Genomic DNA, 24393 nt, shown 5'->3' with positions numbered 1-24393 from the left:
AGACACGCACTGAGAAACAAAACAGCACGCAGGTTACCTGCGACTCCTGTCAGAATGAACCCTGCTATTCGCACTACATGCTTTCTTCCAGATAAAAACAATGTGACGTAACGAGCGAGAGTTGCCCGAAACATGTAGCATTTGACAAATCCTGTCTTTTTCTTTCCAGTCTGACTGTTCGATTGAGCCGGGGATGTGAGGTGTTATTTCAACTTTAGTGCAGGCTATACGCGAATCCCTCGTAAGAATAGAAATGCACGCCGGTCTCGCCACTGACCCCCTTCAAACACTCATCCATGTACGCCTAGAGTCGTGCATGCGATATGTTTGAGCAACGCGTTTTTGCCAAGTTTATTTGAAATGCGGATGAAGAAAAAGTGAAAGGGAAATGATTTTGACCTCTCCACACTGATTGATTACTCAGTCATCCCTGCAGTTTAATGGGATCCATTCAATTGGGAAGGTGGAGCACTTGGGTGAATTAACATATTCCTTTCCCCCCTCAATCTGTGTTGAAGTGTCTTTGAAAGGGGCAAGGAAAGGGGGTCGTGGCTTAACATTATAAAGGAAAAAATAAGACAGCATTGCCGTCTTGGTTGGTGTTGAATACGCGTCTTGACAGGCTTTTGTAAAAGCAAAAGACCGGGAGAGATCTCCAAAGACGAGCGCTATTTAGTATTTTGAAATCATCAAATCCCCTATCCATTGACAAAAATCTCTTTTCTCCACTTGAAAATGAAACTTTTGCCCATTTGCACTTGGCTCCTATGCCTTTTGCTTTTTATCGTGTGCTTGGGATCTGAGTGTGGGACTCCACGGCGAATTGTAAGGTCTAAAAGAGACTTGGTACGCATCAGGGAAGCCAGAAGTACCTTCCCAGGACCTTGTGCCACACGCCTGCCTCGGGGCAAACGCTCACTTCCCGGGATAGATCGGCGCTCCCCTCGCCTGTCACAGGCGGGGGAAAGCAGCCCAGGTCGGCGGAGGGCTGTTTACTTTACCGGTCGAGGAGACCAACTGCGTCTGAAACCCAATGCAGAGGTGCCAAGGGGTAATTTCACCCTGGAAATGTGGATAAAACCTGAGGGTGGGCAGCGCTCTCCAGCTGTTATCGGAGGTTTGATTTGCTTAATTATGACTTGCATTATATTCACTGCAGAAATCATTTCATAGTGCAACTGCAGCATGCCCGCGCTTCATAAATCACCTCCAGTGTGCGAATAGTTGCATAAACACTTGCCACTGGCACTTCTTTATATCACTTTCACTATTTATGAGCTAATGCGAGCATGTACCGAGAATAGTTAACAAATAACCGATCTCTCTAGAGATGCGCTTTTGCTCTTGTTGTTTACTAGCAAAAACTCTCATGGGTTTTGCATGCGGTTGGCAGGTTATCGCCACCCAACTTTTGGTAGCATCTTGTAGTTTTAACGCTGCCGATTTAAACCGCCTTCCTAGTTATTCATCTTTGAACGGTTCGTGGAGGTGATGTGGAGTAAAGCAACTGCAATACCTCAAATATCGTGTTTGTTGGTGTGCTGGCGTTTAAAGAATTTGATTTGTTTATATATTATTGATTGACTTGTTTTATTTATTAAAACCTTTAAAACTGCATTTTAAAGTGTCTGCAAGAAAAAAACACGATAGCGGCGTAATCTGTAGATTTGTCTGTATGATTAAGTGTGTGTGTGTGTCAGAAATCGCTTAAACAAATACGTCATCCCTTTGATGCATAGGCTACAGTGCTCCTTGCTCTGCTCTGCACTAAATAGCCTACTACATATACACCCTATACACCAAACTGAACACTACAGCGGGTGCTTATTTTTCTTTAGTCTTTATGTATGCCTGTTTATAATTATAGGCTATTTGATTTTAAAATGTGCTTTGAAAGTATGCACGTACCACTAACGAAGCGCTTGTAGTTTACAGTCGTTTTTTTTTTTTCCTTGAAAAATCTCTGCTTACGCACATTACGCATTATTCTTATGGGGATGGAGTAGCATAGGTGGGCGTGTTAGTTGCTCGGTTGTATTCTCTTTTTTTTCTTCAAACAAATCTATGTGATTTCTTTTCCCCCCATCCCTTTCCCAGCCAACAGAGAGCGTAACACCCGTGGAGTCGGTTTATGAATCCTGCGTGCACCCCGTGAACCCCTATAGCATGCAGTTTTATGCGAACATAAACGAAAATGTACTGTAATGATATACAAATCAAATCATTTTCATTATCTCTCTAAAATGCTTGGGGGTCACTAAAAGTCTAAATAAAATGCGAACCCACGTGTAGTTTTTGAAAATAGCCTATTAGGTAAAGGGATAGTTTTGATAACTTCAGTTAGTTACCAAACTCCCTCCTGGTTTTTCTAACATGGATGTCACTAGAAATCTACAAAAGAACATGCTTAGTTCTTATTTTCTCAAATATTAGACAAAAAGTCTTACATAGATTCAATGCAAAATGTTCAATTTATATCCAAGATAAAATATGTGGCCCTGGACCACAAAACCAGTCATAAGTGTGACTTTTTTTCAAAATTTAGATTTATACATCATAAATAAGCTTTCCATTGATGTATGGTTTGTTAGGATAGGACCATGTTTGGCCGAGATACAACTATTTGAAAATCTGGAATCTGAGGGTGCAAAAAAATCAAAATATTGAGAAAATTGCTTTTAAAGTTGTCCAAATGAAGTTCTTAGCAATGCATATTACTAATCAAAAATTAAGTTTTAATATATTTACGGTAGGAAATTTACAAAATATCTTTGTGGAACATGATCTTTACTTCATATCCTAATGATTTTTGGCATAAAAGAAAAATCAATAATTTGTACAATGTACTTTTGGCTATTGCTACAAATATACCCGTGCTACTAAAGACTGGTTTTGTTGTATATATATATATACAAAATAATTAGTTAGTCATGCACATGCAATTCAGTGATAGATTTCAAGATGCATGATTTAAATTGCAAATTGTAGACTCAGGACATTGCAAATTAATGTAATTATATACAGTTGGGTACGTAGTCTTTAAATAAGCTTTATATCTCCAGAGAGCTGCATGATAATGGATTGATTGAATACATCTTGTCAGTGAGTCATCTAAAATTAGTCCACTCCTCTGTCCTCAAAATGATCTCCTTAGTCACAGTAACATTAAGAAGCAACGAGGGGGCGCTGGCAGAGTTTATATAGCTTCTCCAACTAATAGTGTTGTTCAGCAAATTTCGTTTTAAACAAAGCATTAAATGTTTGCGGTCCGTCTAAGTTGTGGCCCTCGTGTATCTGCTGTCAGGTTTTAACCCACAAATATGTGCTGTTTTGGAATCAGGATTCTTCAGGTATAGGATTATGAGAAGGAAATGCTTTAAGTGTCAGTCCAGATGGAGGAAGCTATAAAATTAGTGCCTTGTCCATCCTTTCTTCAAGTGGTTTTGTTATTGCTTGTTCTTGTAAAGATATTACAGTCCTTGCCACAAAACATCATGGAACGAACTCCTGCTTTCAGTCAAACAGATCCTCAGATGCAAGAGCACACAGAGAGGCGCTGAGCCTATTCTCAGACAGATGACATTTTTACTAGAGGTTTTACAGTATGTCTGCTGACGTAAGGCGGCAACTGTTCGTCCGAAGCTGTACGCAATCTGATTTTAAATGTAAATTCGTCCATTTTGCTTTTCATTGTTGTCATTGAGATCTCTGTGTAGTACACAGTGGGATGGGATATTTTATGGCACATTACAATAACCTAATAAGCACCTCATAAAACTGTCAGTAGCACCACTTAGAGGTTTGTAATGATGGCCATAACAATTTAAATATTCAATTATTATGTTAACAGGATGATTTATGATTAGTTGTTAACAGATATTTCATGTTTCTACAATGGTAATAGATACTTTGTGAGAAGATGTGATTTATTTTCAAATATGTTAATAAATATAGGCAAACAAAAATATAGTAATAAATAAAAATTATATATAAATTGAAAATATGTATGTATGTATACAAGATAAATTCATCTTTGTTAACATTAGTAAATAAAAATACAACTGTTCCTTGTTAGTTCATGTAAACTGAGGCCCATAAAATAATATTAACAGATACAACATTAATACATGTTTTAGAAATAGTTTCATTTTTTGGTAGTCCTTGTTAACTAACATTGGAACCTTACTGTAAAGTGTTACCTGTTGTACTGATAAATAACATTTTGTCTTAATAATACTGTGTGAGTGGAAATATAATTAAAAAAAATATATATGTTTGCATTTTAAACTTAAGAAAATTCTGTCTATCCTTACAGATGTTTTAATAAAAGTATAGACAATACAGGTGTATATCAATTTTTCCAAACAGCTGTTGCACTTGTCTTTCATTTCGTAATGCTCACTTTGTAGTGCACTGTCCATGGTGCTGGATACTGAGATTGAATGAACTCAAAATGGATGCTTTCTTGAAATATTGGAAAGGATTAGACGAAACGCCATATTTGGCATGAGGAGCCAGCTGCATTAATTTCCAAAATTACATTTTAACTTCAGCATGTACTTAGTTTAATGACTGGATTGATTTCATAAAGTAAGTTCATTTGCAAAGCAAGCAGCATTTGTATTTGCATGCAAGACGTTTTCTTGACGCTGTTGATCATACATTAGTATTTTATGCATTATCTCAGTTAAAGCTGTGTACGGTATTTATTATGCACTGATGGTTTTAATGAAATCTCAGTTGTGATCAGTATAAAATTTGCATTTTCTAGTGCATCCATCATTCATTGAAACCCATCCCTTTCCCTACACTGAGCCCCTTGCATGTCTAAAGTTTGGTGCTGGCAAGAAATGTACCTGTTTGTTATTTCCCACTTAGTGGTCTCATTCCAGGATTTCACAGATTGTAATTTCCTCAGTTTTATGGCACAATTTATTTTTATAGATGCTGGCAGCGGTTCTGCTGGCAGCCTAGAAGTGAGAGGGAAGTACATGCTCCTGTCTGCTCTTTAGTAAGGCACTCCCGAATGAATGATCTCTTTAAAGTGGTCAGTCCTAGCGGTCAAAAGATCCTCGTGCATTCAGCTTCAGTAAATGAATTGAAGCAGTTCGGTCCAAATGCGTTTCCCTGTTGCAGAGGCATGTGTAAATTTGGAGTTATGTTACATAGTGTAAGTAGTAATCTAGCATAGTAATATTTTCCTCTGCTACCCCGGTAACGCTTTACTGCTTATTCGCCCTAACCGAGTTTCACCAATTACCTCTAACAAACACACTCCTCTCCGCTGTGGGAGACGAGAGACTTCCTCATGCAGAAGACCGAATGAGGGTCACAGATCCTCACTTTCTGTCTACGACTTCAGGTTTCATTGCTCAGCAGCTCGCTGGATTAAGCAGCACTGCTCGTGTGGATTTGTAGGACTTAAATTTAAATGAAATGTAATACTTAAAAATTTAGAATGTGCCCTATATCTGATTTCTGCAGTATTGAAATATTCTACAGTGATTCCTATGAAATCCACTTTTACGCACTCGATTATGAAGGACGTGTACCCATTAAATGTTAGAATACGTTTCCTTCTGTAGCTCAGTGCATGGTTTCCAAACGAAACAGGAAGAAAGGGTTTTAGAGCCCCTATCATAATACGGACTGTGCCGAAAAAGGACCATTTTTGATTTCAAACATCCCTACTGCTGAGGCACATTTCAAGAAAATAGACTAAAAATTCAAGTAACCTTTGCTCTGTTGATACAAGACCACACTGTCTGGGCCTGATTGCTAGCAGATGCTTTTTCTTAGGCCTGTAGTCCTTGGACTGGACTGTTGCAATGATTTGATCATGGGAACCACGTTGTGTTCCTCATTTTTCTGGACAAACACATACAGTTTTTCGTCACTCTCCACATCAGGCTGCGGTAACTTACGTCTGTGGTGTTGCATCAGTCAGTTTGCTGAACTACTATTGTGCACCTTTCATTCTGGATAAATCCAATATGTGTTATTTGTGTCAAGCGTTTATTGAGCAGAAAACCTCAGGACTGATAAAAGATATAGGGAAGTCTAAAAGAACACAATGATAATCTGCAATTCAAAGTCAAATTAACTGTAAGTCTGAACAGAGAGGTTTATTAGGGATGTTTTAAAAAAATATATTTTTTAAAAACATTTAAACAAAGCTTTTTGAAAGAAATTGATACTTTTATTCAGCAAGGATGCATTAAATTGATCAAAAATGACAATAACGTTGAATTTTCTACTCATCAAAACCCTAAAACATATCACAATGTATTTTCAAAAAATATTAAGCAGTTGTTTGCAATATGATAATAATGAAAGATGTTTCTTGAGCACCAAATCAGTATATTAGAACAATTTCTGAAGAATCATCTGACACTAAAAACTGAAAATTTAGCTTTGCCATCATAGGAATAGATTACATTTTCAAGTGTGTCAAAAAAGTAAATAGTTATTTTAAACTGTAATAATATTTCACAATACCCACTGTGTTTACTTTATAAAAAAAAAAAAAATTAAATGAATAAGAAATATATACAATTTTGCACTATTTTTGTCACTAATTAGTCAGATGTTCTTGTTTCAATTGGGATCTTTTTGGATCATCTCAAAACATGCTGGAGAACATGAACATGTGGAGTTGGCAGAGCTTGAAAATGTCTGTCATTAAAGCAACACTAACATCAGATACTGTAAAATCCTAAAATTCATGTAAAAATTTTCATTTTCACTCAAATTGTGGGTTTTTTTGGACCGCACTGTACATAATTCTCTGCTTGTTCTTGTATCTAAAACCTGTCATCTTTCCGCAGGTCTCTATGATAAATGCTTCTACGCGTCCAGCGATAGAGGATGGTTACTTGGCATCAAAGCAATCAGCGACCAAGCCAACCGTGACCCTCGTGTCTTCTTCTCCCTCAAGACAGACCGAGCCCACAAGCTCACCACAATCACCTCCAATGCACCCTACACTCCTAATCAATGGTCACACGTGGCCGTCACCTACAACGGTCTCTTTATGAAGCTGTATGTAAACGGGGCGCAGGTTGCTGTAAGTCGAGATCAATCCGGTGAGATTTTTAGCCCCCTCACCAAGAAGTGCAAGGTGCTCATGATCGGTGGCAATGCATTAAACCACAACTACAGGGGAACGATGGAGCACTTGAGCTTGTGGCATCGGGCTCTGAGCCAACGTGAAATCATTAGATACATGGGTCACGGGTTGAGTCAGTTGAGTGACCTCTCTCAGCTGGTTGTCCATGAGAACTTTGAGAACATGTCAAGACAGTGGCTGACGGTGAAAGATGGCAGTTTCCCCCGGTTGGAGGACTCAGACCGGAACCTGGCGGCTGTCCTCAGCGATGCTGCACTGAAACCTCCACCTTGCGGACAGACTGTGTGTGACAATGTGGAGGTGATTACAAACTACTACCAGCTCTGGAGCTTCCGCAAACCAAAGACGGTGCGCTACCGAGTGATAAACGTTTACGACGATGATGGACGGTGGCCGACGATTACAGACCACCAGATCAACCTTCAGCACCAGCACTTGAACAATGCTTTCCGCGTCTACAACATTTCCTGGGAGCGCACTGTTCACAACGTCTACAACTCATCCTTACGTAACCGCCTAATACTGGCCAACTGTGATATCAGCAAAGTGGGAGATGAAGAGTGCGACCCAGAATGTAACCACACTCTTACTGGCTTCGATGCCGGATACTGTAAGAGGCAGAGCGCACGCTGCCCTGAATACAAGCAGGGGAACGGGGTTTGTGACCCTGAGTGTAACTGGGACAATTTCTATTACGATCATGGAGACTGCTGCAACCCCAACATCACTGATGTCACCAAGACGTGCTTTAATCCTGCATCACCCCACAGGTAACTCTCAACCGCTATTTCAGACTAATTCAGTGACGCACAGAATGTTGAAACTGATTAATTAGTTCAGTTATTCACTAATCATGCAAGTAACAGACTATATCCAATATAGCTTAACTCTGTAAAGCCAGACATACAAAATAAAAGTCTTATTTCAAGGAGCGGTTTATTTAAAACAACATCTAATAAAGATTGCATGGCTCATATAGTATGATATAGGAGAAAATGGAGCTAAAACTCAATTTTATTCAGAGGCCCAAACTGAGCAACAATATGTAATTTGGTGCAGTTGCTGATATTTATATGGCCAGAATTTATTATGAAATTGTGATAACTCATAATATAATTCAGCCTTTGCAACAGGCTAACTACTTAATAATAGTATTCATAATAATATCAATTGTTGCTCTATATCTCCCGATAATGTGTGTTAGTAAGATGCTGTTTAAATGCTTTATGCTGAAGTTTTAATCGTATTGCAATATATAATATAAATATAAATAAAACAAATGCAAAGATATTACAAATAAACATTCCTCAAAAGTCTTTAGTATCATATTTGTCACTTAATTTTTGTCAATTAATTCACTTAATTGATGTATGGATAATCAAGTAAATGTAAGTTGCTTCAGTCCAGCAAGTGCTCCGCTTGAAATATTACTAACGATATAAAAGTTATTCTTATGTTAACTTTAAGAATGATTTCACAGCAAAAAGACACGAACCACGACTTGCAAAAACAAAAGTAAAAACGATTAGTCAGACGACAGAAGGCATGTTGTCTATTGTGTACTACAGGTTTTTCAGCAAAGTTTTGATCATTGTCATAATTTAGAGACCTTAGAAATTTGTGTTCTAAATATCAGCTTAAAATGCTTTTAAATTTGTTAATATTACCTATTAATTTATTCAAAAATACTTTAAAATGCAGTTTTTTGGGGCCATAAAGTCAAACATTTTAGGATGATACTGTCCTAATATCATAATGAAGAAAAAACCTTGTTAAAAGGATGACATTATTAATTACTTCTTATGGCAAGGCTAGATTATATCAGGTTGTAAAATATAATGTGGTGTGATTCCCCAAAATCTGATGATGACATTTATGAACTAATCATATACAGTATAAAAATATTTTGCGTACCGTGTGTACATGTAATTTAAGGTGTAAGCAAAATACACTCTTAAAAATAAAGGTTCTTAAAAGGTTCTTCACAGCGATGCCATAGAATAACCATTCAGTCAAAGGTTCTTTAAAGAACCATCTCTTCCTTACCTTTTTATAATCTGAAGAACCTTTTGTGAAACAGAAAGGTTCTTCAGATGTTAAAGGTTCTTAATGGAACCATTTAGACAAAAAGGTTCTTCCATGGCATCGTGAAGCACCTTTATTTTTAAGAGTGTATGTTAGAACTTTTTACTTGATGGTTACACCACATGACATTTTAAGTCAAAACCATACGAATCCAACATGAATTATATATTCTCATTTAAAGATAAATTTTTCTTTATCTTGGGACACTCTTATTTCTCATTAACCCATATACAACATTTTTTTCTTCTTCTTTTGAAGCTCAAGGTTAGAAGTTCATAGCTGTTTAAAGATTTTGGAAGTACCAGACACGAACTCTAGGGCACTATCATTTTCATTCCTTTGTGTGAAGCTTTCAGCTATTTTAATTCTGTTCCATTAATGTATTATGACGTGACGTCCTGAAAACATCTTAACTGCTGAACCGGAGTCAGAGTTCTGGAGCATGATTTAACGTATACAGGGAAGGATGCAGTTTGAGGGACAATAAAACACGGTGAAGGATGAGCCTCGGCCCTAAGGTTTGGTGTATCTGTACTATGAGTCTCAGGCCTGTTCTTATGTGTTTCATGTGTCCCTGGAGTCTGTTTTGGCACCGAATCAGAGCTCGGCAACCAATCACGTTTTACTCTTGTGGGTGAAATGAACTACTCTCGTGACCAGATGTGAAGACTGAGGAGATTCTAGACATAGTTCTCCTTTTTTTGTAAGCTTATAAAAGTGATTTGATAGAGAGTAAGTGGGAATGGAAACTATGTCCCCCTGGACAAACAGAGGAGCCAATCACAGCTTAGAGCAGAATCTCCAACACTATTACTTACAGCATTAGAGACTCTTCTGGGAGTCCTGCTCAGGAAAAAGAACCTTCCAGAAATATGTTGAGGTTGTGGGGGCACTGGATACTGTTGGGGTAAAGCTCTGTATTTGTTCTCTGGATGGTGGGACAAATCAAAGATCTCTTTTCCACTCTTCTCAGCAACAGTTCCTGTAGCCATACGCACTCTGCAAGTTTTGTGACATACAGTGGTGTTCAAAAGTCTGAGATTACACTGACAATCTTTGTGAAGAAAAAAAATGTTATAATAAATATTTATGATTCTTCACTTCTTTTGTTCACTTATCAAATAAGTACATTTGTGAAATTGTGTTACAATCATGTTCTTTTAGTTTCATTATCATGGACTTTTAGGTTGTTTCACATCACCTTCCTGCTTGCTTTGTTCTAGTTTCCCACCACTTATCAGTATCATAGACATTCATTAATCAGCACACCTGTTCACCTTTTGGTTTATCTCTGTGTATTTAAGTTCCCCTGGGTTCACTTCTCGGTTTTTCGGTATTGTTTGTGCTATGCACACTGTTTCGTAGCTTGGTGTACATTTTGAATTACCTTCTGTTGCTTTCTTTAATCAACTGTGTTGTTTTATTTACTTTGGATTCACATGACTCAATACTGGAGTACATGATCATCAGGTTTGACACAATCTTATGCAGGTCAAGTGCTGCATGTTTCTGCCACGGGATAAAAAAAAAATACAAAAGGTAACTGCAACATTTTATCTCACAATTCAGACTTTTTTCTAGCAATTCTCAGAAAGTCAGAATTGTGACATATAAACTTGCAATTCAGAGAAATGCAAGACAGAATTGTAAGATAAAAGTCGCAATTGCTTGTTTTCTTTTTATTCCGTGTCAGAAAAAAACACAGAATTGCGAGATGTAAACTTAATTCAAAGGGGGAAAAAAGTCAGAGCTGCAAGATATGAACTCAGAAGTATAGCTTTTTTCTCTGTAAATTTCAGTTGGTTAACTTTACTTGAAAAAATCTTCTGCGTTAACTTGAATATATTGAGTAACCTTAAGTAGATTCTTTTGAGACCATAAGTTTGTAATATTTTTTCATGTAGCATTAACATATCGAAATGTCCAGTGTTCTCATAATTCCCAATTTACATTAGAACTGTGGGAAAATAGTATAAAATAGTGAAGTAAAAAAGTCGCAATTACCTTAAATCGCATGGTGGAAACAAGCATCCATTCAAACGGTTATAAAGTTCATGTTACGTTTTCCAATACAACATATCACTTAAATTGCTGTGCTGATAATGTGTTTGTAATTAAAAAACTGTTTTACATAAAGCATCTTCACCGGTGGACTTTTGAAACCCACTGTATGTCTGCAGCAGATTCTTGAAAGCAAAACCGCTGATTATCACTTAATGCGGTTTAGTGTATTTAATCAGAACAAACAAGGGTATTTAAGGACAACTAGGGATCTGTGCCAGAGAAAAAAAAGAGAGACATGTCAAGGTCCAAGATGAAAGTTTTATTCTCAGGAAACAGAAACTGAATATGGTTGAATGATTGCATATTCAATATCTGTAAATCTGAACAAATTATATATAAAAGGCATGACTTACCTTTGAGAGGTTCTATAAATTAAAATATTGGTTCCAGGTTTGTAACCTCATTGCATTGTGGTACTGTTTGCAAAATTGCACAATCATACTGCTTCCTGTCCGTCTGTGGTTACAGATCCTTAGTTCACTGTATTTGTTTTTTAGTTGCCATAATTGCAGTTTGTCCTATTGACGTTTGTGTGTGTTCGTGTGTGAGATGAGACCAGAGCGTGTGGTCAAGCGGAGAGCACTCCAGCTTGTTGCTTGTTTTGATTTGATTATGGTATGTCTGGAGAGCTTTGCCGAAGGCTGCATAACGAAGTGATTTGACATTCCTTTTTGATTGTACAAGAATGCATGAACAAAGAGTTGTGCAAGAACAGAACAATGAAATCAAATGCTGTGGTGAATTTGTTTTTGCCTAAGACTCATGCAGATGTTGCAGTCAACTTTAAAATCTGCAATTTTCAACAGGTTTTATTAACCTATTTTTTATATCTGTATTCTTTCAGCAATGTATGTCAGATATTGAATAGAGTTTTAGCTAATAATAATTTAGTTGCCTTTATCTTAAAGCAAATAGCTCAGAGACAGGTTGCTTTTATAAAGCAGTGTTAGTTCTAACGTAGTCTTGCATTGCCAGACCTTCAGACTGAAGGCAGAAGGTTCAGACTCCATAGCTGCTTTAATTGGCTAAAAAAAAAACAAAAAAAAACAAGAGAACATCTGACAGACATGTAAAAGCAACCAATCACTGTTCGCTTTGTTTAGTGTCATATTTACGGACGTGAAACTGTCAAATGTAAAGTAGCATATTTCAAATGCATTTTAGTATATTTATTTTTCACTAGGGACCACTGACCAAGACTTTAAGCTGATGCATTTAAATGATACTTTTGGGTCACCCCAAGACTGCAGAGCTGGTGAGAGAAACGATGGTAGAGCGAGACAGTATAAAAATGAGTCAAGTCTCACTCTGTATAATTGCATGAGTCAAGACCCGTACATCTGGCTCATTTTCAAGCACTTCAGATGAGCTATCAGTGTCAAAAAGAGAGTGACATCATCGCTTCTTTAATCGGTTTTGGTTCAGACATTATGCAGATTTTATATAAACATAGTCGTCTCTACCTGAATTGACATGACGTTCAGGATTTAGCTTAGGTGCAGTGCTTTCGCTGATCACTGAGGATTCAAAGGTCACAACACTGCAGGGAGAAAAAAAATAGCATTGCTTTCCTAACAGCATATCTCGAGTGCATGCTTGTTTGCTCCTGCTTTGCTCTCCTGCTTTGTCCAGGGCTCTCTTGAAGAGGAGATCCAACTCTACTAATAAGAGTATCTCTATTAGCCCTGTTTGAGACTTCACTCTGCAGCATAATCTAAGCCACTCGGCTTGTAAACTAAGCTGGCTATTAGCTGGTTACCTTATCAAGGATTTGGACAGGAAAAGCACACTCTTAGCACCTTTTTTTTATTCTTCTGGAGGCTTGAGAAACCACCTGTCTACACAAGTGGCAACCTAAAAAAGCGATGGAGATCTGTCTCGCTCTTCATTGCATGCAACGTCAGACACACAACCACAAGGTCCAACCCCTGATGTTCAGAAGTAGGTTTGGATAAAGAGTTAAGCCCGGGGGACAGAAGGATTTCCTCTTTTTAAACTGCAGCAATTAAATAGTCCTTTAACATGCCGCTGTGAGGCCAGCTGATTCATTTGTGTGTAGAGCCCTTTTCATTGGGGACTTCCACTCCACCGCATTAACAGCGCTGGACACACTTACTTGCAGTGAACTAGTTTCAGAGCTTTAATTGTGTTTCAAACATATTTGCCTTCTGAAATAAAGGGAGAGATTTATGAGGACCAGATAATGCTGATGTTTTGTGTTTGTGTGTCTGGCTGTCTGCATCAAATGCGATGGTACACAGCTCATGTTGAGTCAGTATGAATGTAGGCCTGGGATACAGCTTTCAATATTCAGTATATCTCTAGATTTATGTAATTGAAATAGCTCAAAGGGCTGATTTTTTTTTAAATCCTTTTTTTAAGGATAATATTTTTGAAACCGCCAAATTTATAGATTTACAGTGTTTACGGCATAACACTAAAATTGTCAAAAATGATCAAAGCGTGTTTTTTTTAGATTTTATATCAGTTCTTTTTCATTTGCTTGCATTCACTCACAAAAACAATGAAATATTATTTCCATTATAAAACTTTTGTGAGCTAACACAAGATTTGCAAGAATGTGAAAGCAGTGAAATATAATTTTCTCTCCCAACTAATTTTTTATTTATTTATTTTTTCCATGACCATGTCCCTTTAGAGGCTCCATAGTTTTTCACAAAAAAACAAAAAAAACAAGGAGTAATTATATTTAATCTTTTTATATACACATATATACACATAACAAAGGAATAAACAACAATATTTATATCCAAAAAAAAAATTACAATTAAAATACACTGATAATATACATGATTCATTGAAGTAGACAGTTTGAACTGATTCACTGTTTGAATGTGTATTAAAGGCACAGCAGAATTTTTTTTTTATATATATATATATATATACTATTATTTTTTATTAAATGTTTTGTACTATTATTTAACCATCAGAAGTTGGAAAAAGTTGCATTTTTGGTGCAGTAATATTACTAAGCTTGTAAGTAAACATCATGGGGGTAAAATAAAAATAAAAACATCTTTTGTTTGAACCATATTAGCCATATTTCTGAGAGGGTAGTATAACAGATGACAGAAGCTGGAAGTAATGGAGGACATAGGAATAGACCGTTCAGAAATGAATGTTTTTAATGACTTTGGGCAGGTGTTTCCTGTGGAAAACAGTCTCAGATGTACATAGGAACATCCATACTAAAGCTGTAAATTTTTTTGGAGAGTGATTGTTTACTGTATATTTCAGTACAATATTTCCCATGTTTTATCTACTTCAGTTCTAGTTCTCTGTAGACCTTGCATAAATGTGTCTTCCTCTCTTCTAGCCCCTTTTATGGTAACTGTCTGTGAATTATATTATTCCTGCAGAGGTCAGCTACAAATTATCCCACGAGCCTGTGAACTTCACGCCTGGTTGTGCACGATGCTAATTGTATAGATGATTGATCACTCCTCTTATGTACTTGGAGCTGATGAAAAGATCCATGAAAGGCTGAGAAAATTATAGCCCTCTCAGCCAACTGGTGAACACTGCCATGCCAACCCGCCCCGAGCAGCTCTACGCGAAACCACACTCGGTACATCTGGATGTAAGGCCGTCTTTACTGATTCAGATGAATAATACATGGGTGTAAATGGATGAAGCCATAATCACGCATTTAATAGGCATTAAATATAAATGCGTCAACACACCACTTGGAGCACTCTGAGTGCAGCCAGGCGGAACTGATCAGCAGTGACGTCTGTGCTTTTTTCCCCCTTTTTTTTGCTTGTTTAATGGACAGCCTTCCCATGACACAAGCCTGTACTCTACATGTGGAGATGAGAATGGACTGGCTTCTTTTAAGACATCCTAGAAGACTATTTTGGCATTCTTAAAGATGATCACCTCCGAATGTGAGCCTAGTGATTCATTATGTGGCTTCAAACGTTGTACTGCCAGTGTCACCCACTTCCCTACTCAGCAGAATCAGGAGAAAAAAATGCCTCAAATGATCCTGAGCAGCATTGTGCAATACATGACCACTGATGCCTGCATACTTTGGCTGGACAGATGCATTTTTTGGCCTGCTGTTTTTGTAGTAGGCCTACGTCCACATCTGATTCGTGTTGTGTTTTTGTAAGTGAGCCAGTGGATTAAACTTAATTGAACTCAGATTATGTGGCTTTGACCTACAGTAGTGGAACTTTTATTAAAGCAGAGGCCTGCGTTTTAAAAAACAAGTTCTTTTTGCACTTACTCTATAGCTGACTTATTTATCTCACCATGAAACTCCCTGACCCCTTTTTCCCCTTCTGTACAGCCAAAAAGCCAGCCAAATATTTTCATAGGAAATAATGAAATTCCTGAAATTATTAGGAGGGAAACCTTATATCATCTGTTCTCCTTAGATTTGTCCCCTGAGCTGGCTTCCACGGTTTCACAAGCGAAACTCTGCCGCCTTTTGATACTGCCCAACAGTTTCTTTTCTTTTTCCATTTTTGACTTTTTTTAATTTAAAAATGATGATGTCATTTCAAGTATTCCGCTATATAGGTTTACTATGGTGCATTCTCACTAGTCTGAGTCAAGATAAACCAGTAAGGTGCATGCTTATAAGTCAAAAAGTGAATGGTTCTTTACTGTGACCCTCACAGTAATGTTGCTTGTAAGAATATCTATTCTGTTATGAGTTGTTTTCTGAATATGTGTGGAATGAAGCAGGTAATTTGAGGTCTGTACCACACAAGATGTTTCCACGCTGTGCTACATCTCATTGGCAGCTGTGTTGGCTTGTAGCATCACCACCACAACTAATCATCAATGTTCTGCCTAGAGAACATCACACCCTCTGCCATGTTTTTTTTTTTTTTTTCATATTTGTGCAACATTATCACGTCCCTGTCTTTAGCTTTCAGTCACGGAGTGATAGATGGGTCAATAAAATGACAACTATATATTTTTTTCAGATCTAGTCATTTTTTCAAAAATATGTAAGTAAAATACATTATTTAAAAATGCATTTCATACATATACTAACTTGAATACACCACTTCCATAATGAGAATTAAAAAAAAACTTAAATTTTGTGTTAGAATTTTTAATCCTGTGTTTTTAATCTTCAGTTATTAGAATATTAGAATGATTTCTGAAGGATCGTGTGACACTGAAGACTGGAGTAACGGCTGCTGAAAATTCAATTATTTATTTGAAAAAATATATTAAAAGAAAACAGCATTTTTAAAATTGTTTTAACATTTCACAATATTACCGTTTTACCGCATTTCTGATCAAATAAAGTCTTAATAAGCATAAGAGAATTCTTGCAAAAACATTACAAATCTTAATTATTCCAAACTTCTGTAGTATATAAACAGTATAACTGCCTGATTGGTGTTGGGATGTACAACAACCACCATGCTTTAAAAATAAATTGTGTATGATTGGAAATGTAGTGCAAAAGTGTGTTTACTAGACGAACTCTCCTTCTTTTGAACTGTCATGAGGCTTCTAGTGTTTCTCTTTTATGACGGAGAGTGATGACTTTACAAGACGTAGTGCCACAGTATAAGGCTTACGAGAAAATAAATACCAGGAAATGGTCATCCTGTCTCCTTAACCCGCATCTTCCTTAGAAGGTTAATACATCAAGAACAACTACAAAGTAATACATACATTTCTAAAATGTCTCAGCTAACCCAGGGCTTAGCAGCATGACAATAGATACCGTGTTTGATTGGCCCTCATGGTGAACTAGCTAACAGATGTTGCTCTTAAGATGAGGAATGAGACCTGGCTGGGGTTTTTTTTCTCAATGAATAGTGGAGGTGGGTGTTTACTACATTTAAAAGCGTTGGAGTTAGGGACTCAGCACCGCTTGTGTTCATTTTTGTTCCAGCATTTTTCAAAACGGTATGTTTTGAGAGAATTAAGCAGGGCCTCCCGTAAAGACAGAGAAGGTTAGCGGAGAGGCGCTATGAAATACTATACGTCTGCACAAATATGAATATATGCATGGTTACATGCTGTTGTACTTATGGAAATGTATGTCTCCAGCAAGCCAGCATTCATCACTCCAGAGAGGCTTGTCTTTGTTTGACTTGCATGACAGTTATCACTGCAGGGGAAAGGCTTGCATGGGAATAACATGCCCAGTGTGTTTGAGGTGAAATAATAAGCATTTTAAGGGGGCCGTGTTTGGAACTATCCAAATGACACAATGCATTCCTAACTAGACAGGGCCAATGACCTCTGACCTCAGCGCTGGCTGCAGAGCGGGGCTCAGGTTTCCTTCCAAATACAAACTCTGTGTGACAGCCTCACTAGAGCCGTTAAATTACAGAACACTGCTTCTCTTGACAAACATTTATACAATCACACATGCTCTTTGTGTACTTTCTGTATGTACTTTCCCATCAATCCTGACTGATGTATTTCATTAATAAAATTACCTAAAAATTTGGTAATTACCCTAGTAAAAAATAATATATTTAAAATGCATTTATTTCATACTAAGTAGAGTTCAAATCTATTAACATATTTACTGACATATTGCTTGACTTACTGATATAAAACTATAATTAAACTTTATTTATAGTACTACTTGTGATTACTGCACATTTCTTAATATCAAGCCCAAGGACTGTATGGTCTTAATATCGGTCTTTAAATGCAAGATATTTAAAGTGTACCTGAAGTATACTATAGTATATATATATATTGAAGAGTTCAGGTGCAAACGCCTCTAAGTGCCATCTGAAATTTTCTTCTAAAATGAGCATTTTTTTTATCAGGCTTCTATATTTATGTTTAGTTATTTCACTTTAATTGCATAGAAAAGGAGATATACATTGCCATTAGAATACATTTACTGAACCTAAACATAGGAGCCTGATAAAAATGCTTATTTTAGATGAAAATTTCAGATGGCAATTTGTGTGTATATGTGTGTGTGTGTGTGTGTGTGTGTGTATATATATATATATATATATATATATATATATATACACTGTAAAAAAAAATTCCGTAAAATCTACGGTAAAAAACCGGCAGCTGTGGTTGCCAGAATTCTACTGTAAAAAAATACAGTAACAACATTTTAGGTTTTACAGTTTTAACTTAAATTTACAGTTAAATACCGTAATTTCATTAACTGACATAATGTTAATATACCAACCTACAAGTACTGAAATCTGTTTTGTACCTTTGAAATACACTGATAACCAGCAAATGCAGGTGGTGATGAGAAAGTCACTTGATGAACCAAAGCCCATCACAAGCAGATTTTAAATAATAACAGGTGCACAGTGTCATTCACACAAGCACTAAACACCATCATGGTGAGACTCATTAAACTGAAATATGCAATAAACATTAATTTAACAACATTAGATGTAACATTAACATACGACCCTAATAAACATAACTGATAAGAAAAAAACTAAGAAGAAACATAGTTATTTAAAAGAAAAAACATCAAATTCAAGAATTTTGGGAACGTCAGTTTACAGTTTTTCCCTGTAAATTTTACAGGAACTTACCGTTAACCATTTACCAGGTTTTTACCAGTGTACACATATACATATATACATATACATGATTCAGTTCTGACTCATAAACTCTCAATTCGATTCCAATTCATTTGGGTATGTTTTTTCATTTCGGTGAAATGTTGTGGGCAAAAATGGTCCATTGTATATTGTCGATAGTATAGAGATGTATAAAGCACAGCTCATACAGACGTTAATTTCAAAACAAGTAGCTTTCTGTTGGTTAATGTAGCAATTCTGTAAAAAGTCTGTGAAATGTGTGTGGGCATATCTTTCGTCCTCACGCAAAATTCTCGATTGTGTGAAGTTCTATTCAAACGACTGGATTTCATCCACCAAACAAATTGCTGAACAGTGGTAAATGTGACCGCATTTTTATGAGCAAGTTATTTTTTTAGTGACTCAGAAACACAAGTTGCGTGACCCAACAAATGACTTTAAAGATGTGGTCACAAGAGTCATTTGTTCGTGTATCAGCCAATACTGGTTACTTCTTGTTTGCATTTGGGTGCTCAACAGAAAAACGTTTTTGCATCACGTTCACAACCATGATTTCTTTTGCCATGGCACTTAAGATTCAACAGTGGGGGAGCAGTGAAAATTAATGAAGGCAACTCTTTCCTGGTACATTACAAACATTGTAAATGGGCATAAGAGATCAATATTGCCATTTTAATAATCATGATGAGTGAATGTTAGATGGTCGGAAACATAAAAAACGAAAGGACAAGCAACAGCTCAGTTAACTGGTCTGAAAATTATTCTATGTGTGATTGTAAGGTCCGGTTTACAGTATATATGATTTTGAAAACAGTCTGTTTTGAATATTTCATGTATTAAAAAGTCTTTCTTGTTCTATAGGGCTTACATGAACGTGAAAGAGCTGAAAGAGGTTTTGAATTTGGATGGATCCACACACTTGAACATCTTCTTTGCTAACTCATCTGATGAAGACGTGGCTGGTGTGGGCACTTGGCCCTGGGATAAAGAAGCTTTGACACATTTAGGTAAAATACATAAATGCATCACTACAATACACATAACAATCATTGGTTTAGCATAGTTTTGAAGAGTATTGCATATCAGGAAAGAAAGACATTAAATGGGTACCATAAAGGATGATGTTTATAATACCTGCTCTCGCTCTGTCTTTTTTGAGGTGGGATTGTATTAAACCCTTTATTTTATGGTACTTTCGGCCACACTCACACCATGATCCATGAGATTGGCCACAGCCTTGGACTGTACCATGTCTTCAGGGGAATCTCAGAGGTGGAGTCCTGTAACGATGCCTGTTTAGAGACTGAGCCATCTCTTGAGACGGGGGATCTGTGTGTAGATACAAATCCCACACCCAAGTACAAGTACTGCAGAGATCCTGAACCAGGCAACGACACCTGCGGCAGATGTCATTTCAAAAACACTCCCTTCAACAATTACATGAGCTATGCTGGTGAGACATACAGTATACAGTATCAACTCTAAATGTCTGCTGAGTAGAAGACTTCTGCAGACTCTTTTAGTATTTTCTGTGCTGATTTGGACAGGAAATCTGTGAAAGAAATTTAAAATGAGTGTAACGTCTGAGATTTCTTTGTTCGGTTTTGTTCCCATAAAGATGATGACTGCACAGATTCCTTCACGCTGAACCAGGTGGCCCGGATGCACTGTTACCTGGATCTGATCTACCAGTCTTGGAGACCTGGCAGTAAACCTGCTCCTGTTCCTCTACCTCCTCGAGTAACAGCGCAGGACCAAGACTCTATTACACTAGAGTGGTTCCCTGCCCTCACCGGCCATTACTTAGACAGGTGAAAAGAACTAGAAGCCAAGGCTGTTCCTAGATAGATTATTAATTCATTTTATTAATAAAATAATTATTTAGTGAAATATTTATTAAAAACTAATACAATAATAATAATATAATATATAATATGTATTAAAATGTTAACCATAATGAAAAATTTTTACATTACTTAAAATTGTGAATCCCAAGAAGTAACATTATTTGTATTGCAAGTTATTGAAGAAAAAAATTAAATAAAATGAATTAAAATGTATTAAGAAAAAATATATCTTGCAAATAATGACAAATATTTAGAAAATGATAGGTTGTACAACATTTGATTTCAATTTGAAAACCTGTTATCCAGTCTGGTGTAGTTTAAAAAATAAATTTTATTTTTTAATTATTTTTTAATGTTACAGTTTATTTTTGATTTTATTTAATGTTTATTTTTAGAACATTACAAAATCAGGATTTTAAACTGTATGTAGAAATCCCCCAACAAAAACATTCTTATATAGCTTTCATAGAAATAAAACATAGCCTTATCAAACTAATTCAAACTAAAGGGCAAGTTAAATGTTATATAAATTTTATCTACATAATGTGTAGTGTATTTTTTAAATAAATCTAATATTTAGTTTTAATTTAATATTTAGTTTGACTTATATGGACAGCCAGCATTTTTTGCTTCTTTCATGAAACATTTATTTAAAAGAAAAAAGTAGTTTTAGGCTCTTTTTTGTACAAACTACAATTGTTTTGTATTGATGTTGTGAAGTTTTGAGTGTCTTTAAGGCTTGTTTCAGTAGTTAATTTGTATGTTTAATTAGGCTTTATTAGTTCATTCTAGAAATGCTTATATAATGTAAGTACCCCAATAAAAATTTACGGTGAGATGCTAAACAGGTCAAAGTCAATCATGTCAATAAAGATGAAAGTTTATGTAGTGCAGTAGTGCATATGGCGCCCACAGGTCGTAGTGGGGCGAAGCTTGAGTCATCTGAATCTGAATTTCTCTCTCATAATCATAGAAACCGTTTTATCCATTTATAAAGGCATCAAGAGGTTATTGTGGTGTTGCTGTGTCTAAGTTGCTACCTTGGCTGTCTGTTGATTTCCTAGAGAAGTGGGATCAGTTTGTGACAGATGTACTGAAGTTGGGGTGATCCAACAGTATGCCTCGAACTCCTCTTCTCCCAGACCCTGCGCTCCCTCCGGCCACTGGAGCCCTCGTGAAGCAGAAGGTAAGACTCAATAATCCTGCTGAATCCTTAGCCTTAAATATTATCCATAAACCCCACAAGCATCGGTTTTATGGGGTTTATGCTTCAAAAATTGAAAAACGATGTGCCAGGGGTACTTGTAACACTGATTCCAGGTATCCTGAGAGGATAGGCAATATCATTTATTTTATTACATTTCCTGAATCCAAACAAAACAGAGCAAAATGTCCTGAATATTTTTGAAGTATTCACCCCAATACAACTGAAGACAACAACGTTCATTTTCTGGTTGTCACACACTCATTAAGATACAGTTTTCATCTGCTCAAGCAGAACGTTAATGTTATCTTGTGCTTCAGCAAGGTATCTCTGGCTAAAACTAGCTAACGTTAAAATTAGTGAGTCCATGCTAACGTACAAACCTAAATAGCGGACTGTTCTCGCATCTTGTACAGTGTAGGTCAAAAACACATAAACAAAGGTCTACATTTTAGTGCCTCTCCATACTAAATTGGTTAAATGTACATTAATTTAATCGTAGCCTGCGATACATGAACAGTGTTGGTCCTGCATGTTGTCGTCCTCGATCGTGATGACCGACCGTAATATGAGACTTCTCCCGCTTGCATTGTGATCTATAAACCCTCGCTTCGAGTTACCCACCGTATTTATTTTTAAATATTTTATAAATCCCTCCATGGAATATTTATTTCCCATTTGGTGGCCTTCTGTGTCCAAAATTGTGCAAAAACCGTGGGACATGGTTATCAAGGTTGTCCGAGGGAGCAACAGTAACTAAGCGGGGCGGGGCTTACTGATAGGTCAATTGAGGCAGTTACCAGCTCCTCATAGGACCCCGGGTTCAGGAGTCGTAGCACATACACACACAGAGAACGTAAACGTCGGTGGCACCATCGTTGTCTGTTGACAACAGTACAGCGTGTAGTGAGAACGTGGGTACAAAGTAATGGTGACCGGTAGATTATTATTGTGCGTCATCCTGCGTCTGCCCCGACCCGATTCTGAAGCAGTGGCGGCAATAATTAATGGTTCACGATTTTGCCAAATTATGTTGATATTTGAAAGCATCAAAACAAACACGCCCATACCCCAACAGGACCTTGCCATATTTTGCTATCTTCGTCCCACACGTACATACGCAACCATGGCAACGACGATCGCGGAAACAAGTGAAGATGACACACAAGCATATTCAAGCAAAAGCCAACACGGATAAGTTCTGTGAAACAAAGCAAAATCAACGTTACTCACCTATCAGAAAGAAACAACACAACCTCGGCGTCCGATTCGAGCCCTTCCCGCTCTTTGAGTTCTCTCCACCACTGGAAAGCTGCTCCAATATTTACGCGGGTCCTACCTCTTGCCTGATCGTAACCCTTCTTTTTAATGTTTTGTTTCTCTGATATTTTCCTCTTTTTTATCTGCCATTTCTCTCTATCTGTAGTCGATCTGCTAATATCCATCCTGTGCACTCAAATTGAGCACTCTCTTCTCTCTATCAGTACAAGATACGCTCCCTGACGGCTGATTGGCTACAAGTGTGTTTTGTGACTCGGTCAGACACTGCAGTCAAAAGCGTTTTTCAAAAATCGCTTAGTGCACGTTTAAGGAGTGGCGGGCCGGGCTTCCACTACTTAGGCTAATGTACATAGCGGAAACCCTGATTAATCCTCTGTTTACCGATGTCGCCTTTAGTAGAGACAGTGAGGGGGACGGATCGGGTCACTATGAATCTGGGGAGTCAGATGTCATGTTTATTACAGCAGCACCTTAGTAAAAAAAGTAAATAATTTAATATGCATATAATTAAAATCAATTAGCATATTTATTCACGTATCGCCTAAGACTTACTGATATAAAATTAAACTTTATTTGGAGTATTTCTTTAATGCACAATGCGCATTTATTAATGTTATGCCTAAAATGTGTTTTAATATCATAATAAATATGGATTGTATGATCTCTGTATAATATCAGTCTTTAAATGCAAGATATTTAAAGTGTACCTGAAGTATACTTGCAATAGTTCCATGTTAGCACAATCAAATATACTTATACTTACAATATATCCTTAGTTGGACCTCAGCACTACTTCCGCACAATTAAAGTGCATTAAGCACAAAATTAGTTCCAATTTAGCAGGCTTTAAGTATACCAGTTTTATAAGTACAAAAATATGTAAATATATTTGTTGTATACTTATAACAAAATAATAGGATCTACTTTTAACTATTTGTAATGATTTAAGCCCAGCACATTAAAGGCTTTTTATCTTACCTCGTGAGTGCCTTGGAAGTATTTTGTCTACACAATTTGATATTTACCTCTAATATACCCAATGAGCACCAGAGGCTTTATAAAGACACCTGTGTAGCACTCTCTGCTTCTGTTTCCTGAAATGTATTTTGAATTTGAATCTTGAATTGATCAATTACTATAAGTTATTATTCCTCCACCTGCGCATGATGTCATTAACAGCAGTCCTGTATCATTGAACCAATGTGGTTCAAATGTTAGAGGTTTGTGATACTGTACGGTTTC

General features: G+C 36.8%; 1 protein-coding gene across 2 annotated transcripts in view; it reads left to right on the top strand.

Moving 5' to 3' along the window:
* The first annotated feature begins 735 nt into the window (after window positions 1–735).
* The window catches only part of pappab (pregnancy-associated plasma protein A, pappalysin 1b), an 87758-nt gene continuing 64100 nt past the window's right edge, over window positions 736–24393 (top strand). For both annotated transcript variants that reach the window (XM_058777714.1, XM_058777713.1), the window contains exons 1-6: window positions 736–1117; window positions 6828–7899; window positions 19681–19826; window positions 19979–20272; window positions 20438–20630; window positions 21731–21852. In XM_058777714.1, the coding sequence (XP_058633697.1) occupies window positions 736–1117; window positions 6828–7899; window positions 19681–19826; window positions 19979–20272; window positions 20438–20630; window positions 21731–21852 (2209 nt within the window). The remainder of the gene's footprint in view (window positions 1118–6827; window positions 7900–19680; window positions 19827–19978; window positions 20273–20437; window positions 20631–21730; window positions 21853–24393) is intronic.

The sequence above is a fragment of the Onychostoma macrolepis genome, chromosome 05 (genome assembly GCF_012432095.1).
Source record: "Onychostoma macrolepis isolate SWU-2019 chromosome 05, ASM1243209v1, whole genome shotgun sequence".
Taxonomy (NCBI): Eukaryota; Metazoa; Chordata; class Actinopteri; order Cypriniformes; family Cyprinidae; genus Onychostoma; species Onychostoma macrolepis.
The sequence above is the reverse complement of the archived record's forward strand: the minus strand, read 5'-3'. Positions and strand labels throughout refer to the sequence as shown.